Source organism: Pongo abelii, chromosome 5, assembly GCF_028885655.2.
Source record: "Pongo abelii isolate AG06213 chromosome 5, NHGRI_mPonAbe1-v2.0_pri, whole genome shotgun sequence".
NCBI classification, from domain to species: Eukaryota; Metazoa; Chordata; class Mammalia; order Primates; family Hominidae; genus Pongo; species Pongo abelii.
The window spans coordinates 80937148-80950627 of NC_071990.2; the positions used below are offsets into that span (position 1 = coordinate 80937148).

Genomic DNA, 13480 nt, shown 5'->3' on the forward strand with positions numbered 1-13480 from the left:
GAGACTTAACTTTTTTTTGGCTATTATCACAGATAGAATAGGAATGTTTATGTGCTCAGCTGGAGGGGTGGGAGTTTATATTTGTATATAAATACAGATTGGGATAAAGGTTTTGAACTTAATAATAAATGGTGTCTTAAACTTATATGTTTTAGTTTTCAGAGCAGATTATACTAACAGCAGTAACAACAGCTATGCTGAGAAGAATGCGGAGAAAGAGGAATGCTCTTACATTGTTGGTGGGAACATAAATTAGTACAGCTATTATGGAAAGCAGTATGGAGACTCCCAGAAAACTAAAAATAGAACTGCCATGTGACCCAACAATCCCACTGCTGGCTATGCATACTAGAAAAAAGAAATCAACTTATGGAAGAGATATCTCCGCTCCCATGTGTGTTGCAGCACAATTCATAATAGCCAAGATATGGAATCAACCTAAGGGCTCCTCAATGGATGAATGAATGAATGAAGAAAATGTTTTATTTATGTATATATAAAATAGAATATTATTCAGCCATAGAAAAGAATGAAATCCTGTCATTTGCAGTAACATGGATGGAAAGTCAGGCAAAGGAAGACAAATACATGTTCTCATTCATATGTGAGAGCTGGAAAAATTATCTTATGGAGGTAGTGAGTAGAACAGTGGTAACCAGAGACAGCAAATAGTAGGGGGAGTGGAGAATGAAGAGAGGTTGGTTAATGGGTATCAAAGTACAGTTAGAAGAAATAAGTTCTAGTGTCCGGTAACACAGCAGGGTGACTCTAGTTAACAAGAATTTATTGTATATTTCAAAATAGCTAGAAGATCTGCAATGTTCCTAACACAAGGAAATGATCAGTGTTTGAGATGATAGATGTCTCAGTTACCCTGATTTGATCAGTATGCACTGTATGCATGTATCCAAATAGCATATGTGCCCCATAAATAGGTACAACTGTTATGTGTCAATAAAAAACAAACAAAAATAGCTATTTCTTCTAATATCAGGCATTGGTCAAACAAATATATTTGCTCCTTTTTATAACCTCATAACCTAAAGGGATAGTTGCTATTAATCATTTCCATTTTACTTTTGAGGAAACATGTATTTAGACAAGTAACTAACCTATGGATAATCACTGAAAACATATAAAAGCCAGCTCCCAGAATAATATCTTCTACAAAGTAGAAGAGATTATTTTTGAATTAGTGTCTGAGCTGGGACTAAAAATCTAGGTTAATCTGATATTAAACCCATGTTCTTGATCTTTGAGGTATATTTCTTCTCACTTGATTGCCACATTAATTATATCCAAAGGCCAGTGGCACTTAGGTTCTATAGAAATATTTGTGTGGAATAAAAATTGTGTTCCACCAATTCTCTTTGTAGTTGCTTGTGTACTGGATAGGATAATTTAAAATCATAGCCTGGTTCTTGAACAATCTTATTTTGTCATCTTTGAGTTTTATGAACAGCAGATGGCAACAGAACAGTGGTCAGTCAGTCTGACTGAGCAGTGAAACTTTTTTCAGTGAGCACCGGCATTGGGAACAACTGGTCAGTCATATCATTCAGACGGGAATGGCTCTCATTAGCTTTGAAACTCAGATATTAATGACTAATTGCCAGTAAGATCAGTCAATGCTGGTCAACCAGGCAACTTAACCTGTGCTCCATGTGGAAAGGCTGCTTTTGCAGCCTTTTAAGTTTGGTTGTAAAATGTAAAATTAATTTTTCAATCTCAAGTTTATTCAAAATTCTATTAAAAACAATTGTTCTTTAGCCATTTTGGTATGCTGTTATTCTTTAATAAAATATCAGACTGTGAATTATTGCCTCTTCTCTTTAACTTTGTGTTGCTGTGTTCCCAAAGTACTTTATCCATACAATGAATGCATTACATATATTATGGTTATTTGATTACATGCATATTCCCAGCTTAACCAAGGACTGTTCAAAGGCAGGGCTGTTTTATACAATTTTGTATTTATCAGGAAATAGACTTTTAGGTGATCAGTCAATGTTGAACTGATTTGAACTGTAAAATGAAAGTCCACTGTTTGGCTCTGTTGTTCATAATGTAAAATTCATTTACTTAAATTTAACTCAACCTATAGTTTAGCTGGAAAAGTGAAAATTTTATCTAAGAAAATAAATGTAAGTTTAGGTTTCTGAGGCTCTCTATTGTTTACATGGGTAAAAAGCTAAAGCCCTCACTGTACAGCTATTTCAAACATTTTACATATATTTACTCATTTATTCCTTACAGTAGCAGAGGTAGTTACATTGAAAATACTGAGTCATTGAGAGGTTGAGTAACTGGCCCCAAGACACATACTAACAAGGGTTGAGCTGGGATTTGAACCCAGGCAGTCCAATTCCAGAGTCTGTGCTCTTAACCAATATTCTATGCAGCCTCATTTATCTGTTATGTGTATGTATGTAAGTCAATATGTACAGAGAGATTGAAAGAGACTTTATCTTATATTTTGTAGTGAATGTTATTATCACTTCTTGGAAAAATACAGAATTTTGCAGAGGAATGTGTAGTTTTCTAAGGTCAACTTTCAACATCGAGTAAAATAATTTTAAAAAATTTTCATGTAGATATACTTTGAGAGACATTTAGATGCAGTGGAATGGGTTTGGAAAAAGACCAACAGAAGAATAAGGAAACATAAATCATGCTGTTGTAGAAGACATTGTAAACATTTCATTTTGATAGCCTTGTATAAGGGAATTGAAAGTGTTTTTCAGATATTTGAAGGTAGAAATTGAGAGAGTTTGGCTTTGTTCTTTATAGTTTTGGTGGACAAAATTAAAGTCTTTGGTAGATGCTTTAGAGCAATAGGATTTTACACCGTTTAAGGAGGAAATTTTTGCTTGGAAGGTGGCCGTAGGAAATAATGAGCATTTTTCTATCAGGATGCTTAGATAGAGGCTGAAAACAAGGATGTCACTGAGGATAATCAAGCATTTGGCTGATTGAGTAACTGAACTAGGTGATCACATTTAAGTTACCTTCTAAACCTGCAATTTAAAGATTCTAATAACTTTGAAGGGATTCTATTTTATTAATTTACTATGTAGATGATTTCTAGTGAAACTTATGATCATTAATACCAGTGGTTGTGAAAAAATAATGCCTGTTACAGAATTATTCATAATAAGCTCATGGAAATTCACTCATCGTACTTAGTGTTTATTATGTGTCAGATACCTTGTTAAGCACCTTATCGTTTATTACCTTTTTACTCTTCACAGTAAACTTCTGGAGTGAGAACCATTATTGTCTTCTAGATGAGAGGTTCAGATGTGCCCATGTTCACATTAACCAGTAAGTTGGCATGGCCAGAGCTTGAACCCGAGGCTTTCTGACTCCAAAACCTATACGCTTAACTACTGCACAACCTTTCAACTTTCTAGTTCAGATCAGAAATTGAAAATCAAGGTAATTAACATGGCAAGGTTCTCAGAATATGATACTTTTGTTATTTACATAAGTAGAAAAGGTTCAGGCCATCCCTATCAGCTGGAGCAGACTGCTATAAATAAAGGAAGAATGAAATAGAAGAATGAGGGAAAGGAAAGGGAGCAAGGATGTTGTGTAGGAACTATTTCATGTCTAGTTGAAATGTGTTAAAAAACTTAAATGTGTGTTCTAAAGTTCTGTTTTGGGTGGCGTAAATTTATAAAGCAAAATTCCTTCCTCCCTCCTTCCCTTCCTTCCTTCCAAAGAGTATTGAGGAGATTTTAATCTTTTTAAAATTTTTATTTTATTTTTTGAGAGTCTCGCTCTGTCACCCAGGCTGGAGTGCAGTGGCGCGATCTTGGCTCACAGCAACCTCCGCCTCCTGGGTTCAAGCAATTCTCCTGCCTCAGCCTCCTGAGTAGCTGGGACTACAGGCGCATGCCACCACACCTGGCTAGTTTTTGTATTTTTTAGTATAGACTGGGTTTTGCCATGTTGGCCAGGCTTGTCTTGAACTCCTGACCTCAGGTCATCTGCCGGCCTTGGCCTCCCAAAGTGCTGGGACTACAGGCATGAGCCATCGTGCCTAGCCTTATCTTTAAATTATTCAGTAAACAACTGTCAAAAGAAAAATCTTAGCCACATTAAGTTTAATAGAGTTCAATTGAGCAAATAACAACTCGCGAATCCGGCAGCCTCGGAAACCAGAGTAGGTTCAGAGACTGTAGCGCAGCCAAGTGGTGGAAGATTTTGTTTTTTCAGTCTTTTTATTTTATTTTTATTTATTTACCTATTTTTTATTTTTTATTATACTTTAAGTTCTAGGGTACATGTGCACAACATGCAAGTTTGTTACATATGTATACATGTGCCACGTTGGTGTGCTGCACCCATTAACTCGTCATTTACATTAGGTATATCTCCTAATGCTATCCCTCCCTGCTTCCCCCACCCTATGACAGGCCCCAGTGTGTGATGTTCCCCAACCTGTGTCCAAGTATTCTCATTGTTCAATTCCCACCTATGAGTGAGAACATGTGGTGTTTAGTTTTCTGTCCTTGTGATAGTTTGCTCAGAATGATGGTTTCCATCTTCATCCATGTCCCTACAAAGGACATGAACTCATCCATTTTTATGGCTGCATAGTATTCCATGGTGTATATGTGCTACATTTTCTTAATCCATTCTATCATTGATAGACATTTGGGTTGGTTCCAAGTCTTTGCTATTGTGAATAGTGCTGCAGTGAACATATGTGTGCATGTGTCTTTATAGTAGAATGATTTATAATCCTTTGGATATATACCCAGTAATGGGATTGCTAGGTCAAATGGTATTTCTAGTTCTAGATCTTTGAGGAATCACCACACTGTCTTCCACAATGGTTGAACTAGTTTACACTCCCACCAACAGTGTAAAAGTGTTCCCATTTCTCCACATCCTCTCCAGCACCTGTTGTTTCCAGACTTTTTAATGATCACCATTCTAACTGGTGTGAGATGGTATCTCAATGTGGTTTTGATTTGCATTTCTCTGATGGCCAGTGATGAAGAGCATTTTTTCATGTGTCTGTTAATTGCATAAATGTCTTCTTTTGAGAAATGTCTGTTCATATCCTTTGCCCACTTTTTGATGGGGTTGTTTGATTTTTTATTGTAAATTTGTTTAAGTTCTTTGTAGATTCTGGATATTAGCCCTTTGTCAGATGAGTAGATTGCAAAATTTTTCTCCCATTCTGTAGGTTGCCTATTCACTCTGATGGTAGTCTCTTTTGCTATGCAGAAGCTCTTTAGTTTAATTAGATCCCATTTGTCAATTTTGGCTTTTGTTACCATTGCTTTTGGTATTTTAGTCATGAAGTCCTTGCCCATCCCTATGTCCTGAATGGTATTGCCTAGGTTTTCTTCTAGGGTTTTTATGGTTTTAGGTCTAACATTTAAGTCTTTAATTCATCTTGAATTAATTTTTGTGTAAGGTGTAAGGAAGGGATCCAGTTTCAGCTTTCTACATATGGCTAGCCAGTTTTCCCAGCACCATTTATTAAATAGGGAATCCTTTCCCCATTTCTTGTTTTTGTCAGGTTTGTCAAAGATCAAATAGTTGTAGATGTGTGGTATTATTTCTTAGGGCTCTGTTCTGTTCCATTGGTCTATATCTCTGTTTTGGTACCAGTACCGTGCTGTTTTGGTTACTGTAGCCTTGTAGTATAGTTCGAAGTCAGGTAGCGTGATGCCTCCAGCTTTGTTCTTTTTGATTAGAATTGTCTTGGCAATGTGGGCTCTTTTTTGGTTCCATATGAAGTTTAAAGTAGATTTTTTCCAGTGCTATGAAGAAAGTCATTGGTAGCTTGATGGTGATGGCATTGAATCTATAAATTACCTTGGGCAGTATGGCCATTGTCACGATATTGATTCTGCCTATCCATGAGCATGGAATGTTCTTCCATTTGTTTGTGTACTCTTTTATTTCGTTGAGCAGTGGTTTGTAGTTCTCCTTGAAGAGGTCCTTCACGTCCCTTGTAAGTTGGATTCCTAGGTATTTCATTCTCTTTGAAGCAATTGTGAATGGGGGTTCACTCATGATTTGGCTCTCTGTTTGTCTGTTATTGGTGTATAGGAATGCTTGTGATTTTTGCACATTGATTTTTGTATCAGACTTTACTGAAGTTGCTTATCAGCTTAAGGAGATTTTGGGCTGAGACGATGGGGTTTTCTAAATATACAATCATGTCATCTGCAAACAGGGACAATTTGACTTCCTCCTTTCCTAATTGAATACCCTTTATTTCTTTCTCCCGCCTGATTGCCCTGGCCAGAACTTCCAACACTGTGTTGAATAGCAGTGGTGAGAGAGGGCATCCCTGTCTTGTGCCAGTTTTTAAAGGGAATACTTCCAGTTTTTGTCCATTTAGTATGATATTGGCCTGTCTTGCTAGGTTGGGGAAGTTCTCCTGGATAATATCCTGAAGAGTGTTTTCCAGCTTGATTCCTTTCTCCCCGTCACTTTCAGGTACACCAATCAGACATAGATTTGGTCTTTTCACATAGTCCCATGTTTCTTAGAGGCTTTTTTCGTTTCTTTTTACTCTTTTTTCTCTAAACTTCTCTTCTCGCTTCACTTCATTCATCTGACCTTCAGTCACTGATACTGTTCTTCCACTTGATCGAATTGGCCACTGAAGCTTGTGCATGTGTCACGTTGTTCTCATGTCATGGTTTTCAGCTCCATCAGATCATTTAAGGTCTTCTCTATGCTGTTTATTTTAGTTAGCCATTTGTCTAATCTTTTTTCAAGGTTTTAGCTTCCTTGGGATGGATTCCAACATCCTCCTTTAGCTTGGAGAAGTTTGTTATTACCGATCTTCTGAAGCCTACTTCTGTCAACTCATCAAAGTCGTTCTCCATCCAGCTTTGTTCCGTTGCTGGTGAGGAGCTGCGATCCTTTGAAGGAGAAGAGGCACTCTGATTTTTAGAATTTTCAGCTCTTCTACTCTGGTTTCTCCCCATCTTTGTGGTTTTATCTACCTTTCATCTTTCATGATGGTGACCTACAGATGGAGTTTTGGTATGAGTGTCCTTTTTGTTGATGTTGTTACTATTCCTTTCTGCTTGTTGGTTTTCCTTCTAACAGTCAGGACCCTCAGCTGCAGGTCTGTTGGAGTTTGCTGGAGGTCTACTCCAGACCCTGTTTGCCTGGGTATCACCAGTGGAGGGTGCAGAGCAGCAAATATTGCAGAACAGCAAATTTTTGTACATATTTCCTTATGTATATATGCAATATTTCTGGTAAATTCCTGGGAATGAAAATTCTCATTCCTACATTATCAGCGTTTTGAACTTTAGTAGGTATTGTCAAATGATTTTACAGTAGTTGTACCATTTACACGCTCACCAGCAGTATGTGAGATGTCCTGTTGCGATCAATCTGATTGTGTGAAATGGTATCCTACTGGGTTTAAATTTGCCTTTCTGTAATTGCTAATGAGGTTGAACATCTTCTCTGTAAATTTGCTTGCATTTTTCTATTGGGGGAAAATTTTTCTTACTGATTTGTGGATTTCTTTATATTATTTGGCTAAGAAACCTTTATGAGTTATATATATATTGCAAGTATCCTTTCTCAGTCTGTGGCTTGTGTTTTCACTCTTTTAATGTTGTCTTTTGATGCACGGAAGTTTTAAATTTTTCTGTGGTCAAATTTATTCATCTTTTCATTTATGGATTCTACTTTCTCTGTCTCACTTAAATCCTTCCTTATCACAAGATCATGAAGATATTTTAAAATATTTTGAGTAGTTTTAAAGTTTTACCTTTCAAACTTAGGTCTCTAATCACCTGTAATCATACTTGATATTTTTAGGGTGATTTAAGGTAAGAGCTCTGTTTGATTTTTGACCCTACACTGTGCATCTTTTAACAGTATCCACCATTCATGTACACGTGGATTTGTTCATGGGCTGTCCATTTTATGTTTCTTTGTGTCTTTTTAGAGCCTTACAATACCTCTCTATCTTAACAATATAGCTTTGTAATAAATCTGAATATCTGATAGGGCAAATATCCCCAACTTGCTCTTCTTCAGTTTTTTTTGGTGGGGTGGGGGCAGGGAGGAGAGGTGATATTTTTAGTCCTTTTATTTTCTTTAGGAATTTGAAGATTAATTGTTAAGTGACCCACACACATATACATACACACATACACACACACACACACTGTTCAAATTTTGATGGGAACTGCATTTAATTTATAGATAATTTGAGGAATGTGACATCATGGCAATATTGATTATTCCTTTCCGTGAATATTGGATTGTCTTTATTTATTCAAGCCTTCCTGTGTTCTTAATTAATCTTTGCATCATAGGGAGGAGTGTGGTGCTGGCTGTTAACCAGGGTGGGGACTATTGGCTAACATCTTTGCTACATCTGGGGTATAATAGTCCACTGGTACTGGAGCATCAGGCTAAATGGATGAGAACAGATAAAGTATAAAAATTGGGTAGGTTTCCAGAGACCCAAATCTGTTTGGGTTAAAGGCAAATCTGTAGTTTGAGTGTTCAGATTGCCATCAGTAGGATGGTTTGGCAGACAGAGAAGGTTGACATCTCTCGATCGGGCAAATGATTCTATCTCTCAATTGGGGTTAATGGGGAAACGACTCAGGCATAGAGCATCAGGACTCTATAGTCATATCCCAGCCACAGACTAACTGGACAGTATGGCCAGAATCTAGTCACTGAAAGACTGGACAATAGGATAAAACAAGGTACAAAGAGACAAAGTAAAAGGGAGTACCACCCAGCACTGAGACTAGAAGTATAGGGATATTAAGAGAATGCTACTGAGCCAACTCATTCCCAGGCAAAGGCTTATTATGTTTCATTCTTCAGCACCAGCACAAAGGCTGGAATATCAGTGGAGATAAACCCAAAGGTAGGAGAGTCCCAATCGGGGAAGAGGGAAGGAGTGGGGAGCCCTGTGGTTCCTGACACACTTTGCTCCCTGATGAGGTCATAGAAAGCTGAACCAGTATATAGATGATATAAGAAGATTCAATGTAGATGGAAAGAAAGAAAAAAATATCTTAAACTAATGTCTGGATAAAACTATATTAAATTAAGTATTGTTTGACAACAGCTAAGAATTAATGAGAAAAGTCCTCAGATATCTCTCTATATATATTTTTTGAGTGAGGGTATCACTCTGTCACCCAGGCTGGAGTGCAGTGGTGTGATCTCAGTGCACTGCAGCCTTGACCTCCAGAGCTCAAGCAGTCTTCCCACCTCAGCCTCCCGAGTAACTGGGACCATGGGTGTGCACTACTGTGCCCAGCTAATTTTTGTTTACTTTTTTGTAGGGATGGTGTCTCATGGTGTTGCCCAAACTGGTCTTGAACTCCTGAGCTCAAGTGATTTTCCCTCTTCAGCCTCCCAAAGTGCTGGGATTATAGATATGAGCCACTGTGCCTGGCCAAGTATCTACATTTAAAAAAATCTCACTTTAACAGTGTTTCTGTGTAAGTGTAGAGACTTAGAATTGTGAAGGCTATATTTGTGTTTGTCTATTTCAATAAATAATTTATCTAAAGATGAATCAACAGCTCACTTACCTTTTTATTTCAGTAAACTGAAAAGAAGAAGCTGCAAGCTCTCAAAGTACCTAAGACAAAATACACTATTTCTTGAGGGCTGATCTATAATCCCGTGTCTATAAAATGACAGCAGAAGCCACTGGGTTTTTATGTTAGGAAACTGATGGGGAAACATGTTAGGTATTGATGTGTAGGAAAGAGTGAGATGTTTGATGACAGATGAAAATGAAGAAAGGCTGGTGAAGCAGGAGATGGAAGGGCACAGTCTGGAGACTGTGTGTGTGTGTGTGCATGTATGTGTGTACAAGCGTGCATGTGTAGGTGGATGTCTTAAACCACAGCACATGACTAGAAGTGTATGTTGTTGTAGAAGTAATAACTAGGCAATGAATGGTTTCAAAAACATGTTAGAAAATTAAGTTTCCTTTTGAGGTAATATTCCATAGAGATTCTAAAAGAGGTTGCTCATAAATCAAATTGTGAGGAGCTCCAACTTAATTATAAGAAAAAAAAAGTTAAAATTACCCTTAAAATAATTAGCATAATTTTTTTGTTTTGTTGTTATTTAAATAAAGAACAGAACTGTTGTTGCCCTGAGGGAAAAATGGATAACAGGCATTTTGCTCATGTGGTTTGTACTTTATGTATGTGTGCATCTATTATAATAGTAACAGATAATGTCTTCTAATAGCTCATGGAAGAAATCAGTTTCTTTTCGAGCAAAATGCTAGCCTTGTGGAAGCTGACAAAAGTCATAATGATTTTTGGCTCAATAAAGTAATGATAGCTTGGAAAAAGTAAAGGAGTATGGCAGCAGATGAAAGATGACTGTAACAAAACAAATTATTTGAACAAAAGATACACTGTTTCTTTAATTGGATTCTCATGGAATATTGGCTTAAAATATGCTGACCAAAGGCAGTATCTGGAAGACAGGAACTTAGGATTTCTGAATCATAGTTCTCCCAGCTTGGATTCAATTCAATTCAACAAACTTTTGTTGAGCACCTACTCTGGAGCCAGATGGCCTGAGTGTGGTTCTTGGTTCTACTATTCTACCTCTCTATCAGTTTCTTCATATATAAAACAGAGATGATAATAGTAGTCTTTATCCTCTGATTTTTTTTAGGATAAACAGAATTTTAATGTATGTAAAGTACTTAGAACACTGTTTGCCACTTTTGCACACACAGAAAGTCAACTGAATTAGAGACTGGAAACTGAAAGGTGCTTATACTGTCTTAGTGGGAGAGACAGATAAGAAACCCAACAATTTCAGTAGTATTTTCTGATAATACCAATAACATGTTTATCGAAAGGTTGCTATGGGAACCCAGGGATTGAAGAAATAACAACCTTAGGGGAATAGTTTTCTGGAATAAAATTCAAAAAAGGCTTTCAATAGGAAAAAAAAAAATCCCCCAAAAGCTCAGGAAACAAAAAGTAGACAAAGTGAGAGACTGCGACACATTCATTTGTAGCTTTTTGAGCTTCCTTCCTTGCTGGACCTAACACTGCATCTGGTCACCTTTTAGATACTTGGTAAAAACACAATAGAGATTGTTTTAAGTTCTGATACTATTTTCATGTGTATTCTCAGTCACAGTGTCTAGTTGAGACTAATGGAATTAGAATAACCAGAATAGCAAACTACTATTCCAAAGTGTAGTGTTCTGTGCCGTTAGACAACGTATTGACTCCTGGGTTGAGTTAGAACACCATGGAGGAGCAGCACTTTTTTTTTTTTTTGTTTTGTTTTAAGTAAGAAAAATTGTTATGTTATTTTATTTAAGGAATTGACTTAATTTATACAATCTGAATTTTTTTTTTTTTTGGGGGATAAAATTACTTTCTTTTTTTTTTTTCTTTTTCTTTTATTATTATTATTATTATTATTATTATTATTATTATTATTATACTTTAGGTTTTATGGTACATGTGCCCAATGTGCAGGTAAGTTACATATGTATACATGTGCCATGCTGGTGCGCTGCACCCACCAACTCGTCATCTAGCATTAGGTATATCTCCCAATGCTATCCCTCCCCCCTCCCCCCAACCCACAACAGTCCCCGAAGTGTGATGTTCCCCTTCCTGTGTCCATGTGTTCTCATTGTTCAATTCCCACCTATGAGTGAGAATATGCGGTGTTTGGTTTTTTGTTCTTGCGATAGTTTACTGAGAATGATGATTTCCAATTTCATCCATGTCCCTACAAAGGACATGAACTCATCATTTTTTATGGCTGCATAGTATTCCATGGTGTATATGTGCCACATTTTCTTAATCCAGTCTATCATTGTTGGACATTTGGGTTGGTTCCAAGTCTTTGCTATTGTGAATAATGCCGCAATAAACACACGTGTGCATGTGTCTTTATAGCAGCATGATTTATAGTCCTTTGGGTATATACCCAGTAATGGGATGGCTGGGTCAAATGGAATTTCTAGTTCTAGATCCCTGAGGAATCGCCACACTGACTTCCACAAGGGTTGAACTAGTTTACAGTCCCACCAACAGTGTAAAAGTGTTCCTATTTCTCCACATCCTCTCCAGCACCTGTTGTTTCCTGACTTTTTAATGATCGCCATTCTAACTGGTGTGAGATGGTATCTCACTGTGGTTTTGATTTGCATTTCTCTGATGGCCAGTGATGGTGAGCATTTTTTCATGTGTTTTTTGGCTGCATAAATGTCTTCTTTTGAGAAGTGTCTGTTCATGTCCTTCGCCCACTTTTTGATGGGGTTGTTTGTTTTTTTCTTGTAAATTTGTTGGAGTTCATTGTAGATTCTGGATATTAGCCCTTTGTCAGATGAGTAGGTTGCGAAAATTTTCTCCCATTTTGTAGGTTGCCTGATCACTCTGATGGTAGTTTCCTTTGCTGTGCAGAAGCTCTTTAGTTTAATTAGATCCCATTTGTCAATTTTGGCTTTTGTTGCCATTGCTTTTGGTGTTTTAGACATGAAGTCCTTGCCCATGCCTATGTCCTGAATGGTATTGCCTAGGTTTTCTTCTAGGGTTTTTATGGTTTTAGGTCTAATATTTAAGTCTTTAATCCATCTTGAATTGATTTTTGTATAAGGTGTAAGGAAGGGATCCAGTTTCAGCTTTCTACATATGGCTAGCCAGTTTTCCCAGCACCATTTATTAAATAGGGAATCCTTTCCCCATTTCTTGTTTTTCTCAGGTTTGTCAAAGATCAGATGGTTGTAGATATGTGGCATTATTTCTGACGGCTCTGTTCTGTTCCATTGATCTATATCTCTGTTTTGGTACCAGTACCATGCTGTTTTGGTTACTGTAGCCTTGTAGTATAGTTTGAAGTCAGGTAGCGTGATGCCTCCAGCTTTGTTCTTTTGGCTTAGGATTGACTTGGCGATGCGGGCTCTTTTTTGGTTCCATATGAACTTTAAAGTAGTTTTTTCCAATTCTGTGAAGAAAGTCATTGGTAGCTTGATGGGGATGGCATTGAATCTGTAAATTACCTTGGGAAGGATGGCCATTTTCATGATATTGATTCTTCCTACCCATGAGCATGGAATGTTCTTCCATTTGTTTGTATCCTCTTTTATTTCCTTGAGCAGTGGTTTGTAGTTCTCCTTGAAGAGGTCTTTCACATCCCTTGTAAGTTGGATTCCTAGGTATTTTATTCTCTTTGAAGCAATTGTGAATGGGAGTTCACTCATGATTTGGTTCTCTGTTTGTCTGTTATTGATGTATAAGAATGCTTGTGATTTTTGCACATTGATTTTGTATCCTGAGACTTTGCTGAAGTTGCTTATCAGCTTAAGGAGATTTTGGGCTGAGACAATGGGGTTTTCTAGATATACTATCATGTCATCTGCAAACAGGGACAATTTGACTTCCTCTTTTCCTAATTGAATACCCTTGATTTCCTTCTCCTGCCTAATTGCCCTGGCCAGAACTTCCAA

The 13480-nt window shown here is 37.2% G+C and overlaps 1 protein-coding gene across 8 annotated transcripts in view; it reads left to right on the plus strand.

Moving 5' to 3' along the window:
* Positions 1-13480, plus strand: part of BCKDHB (branched chain keto acid dehydrogenase E1 subunit beta) — a 239714-nt gene that overhangs the window by 123306 nt on the left and 102928 nt on the right. Inside the window, exon 9 of one of the 8 annotated variants that reach the window (XM_054556885.2) lies at positions 9315-9550. In XM_054556885.2, coding sequence (XP_054412860.2) covers positions 9315-9359 — 45 coding nt within the window. In that variant the 3' untranslated portion in view covers positions 9360-9550. 8 annotated transcript variants of the gene reach the window in all.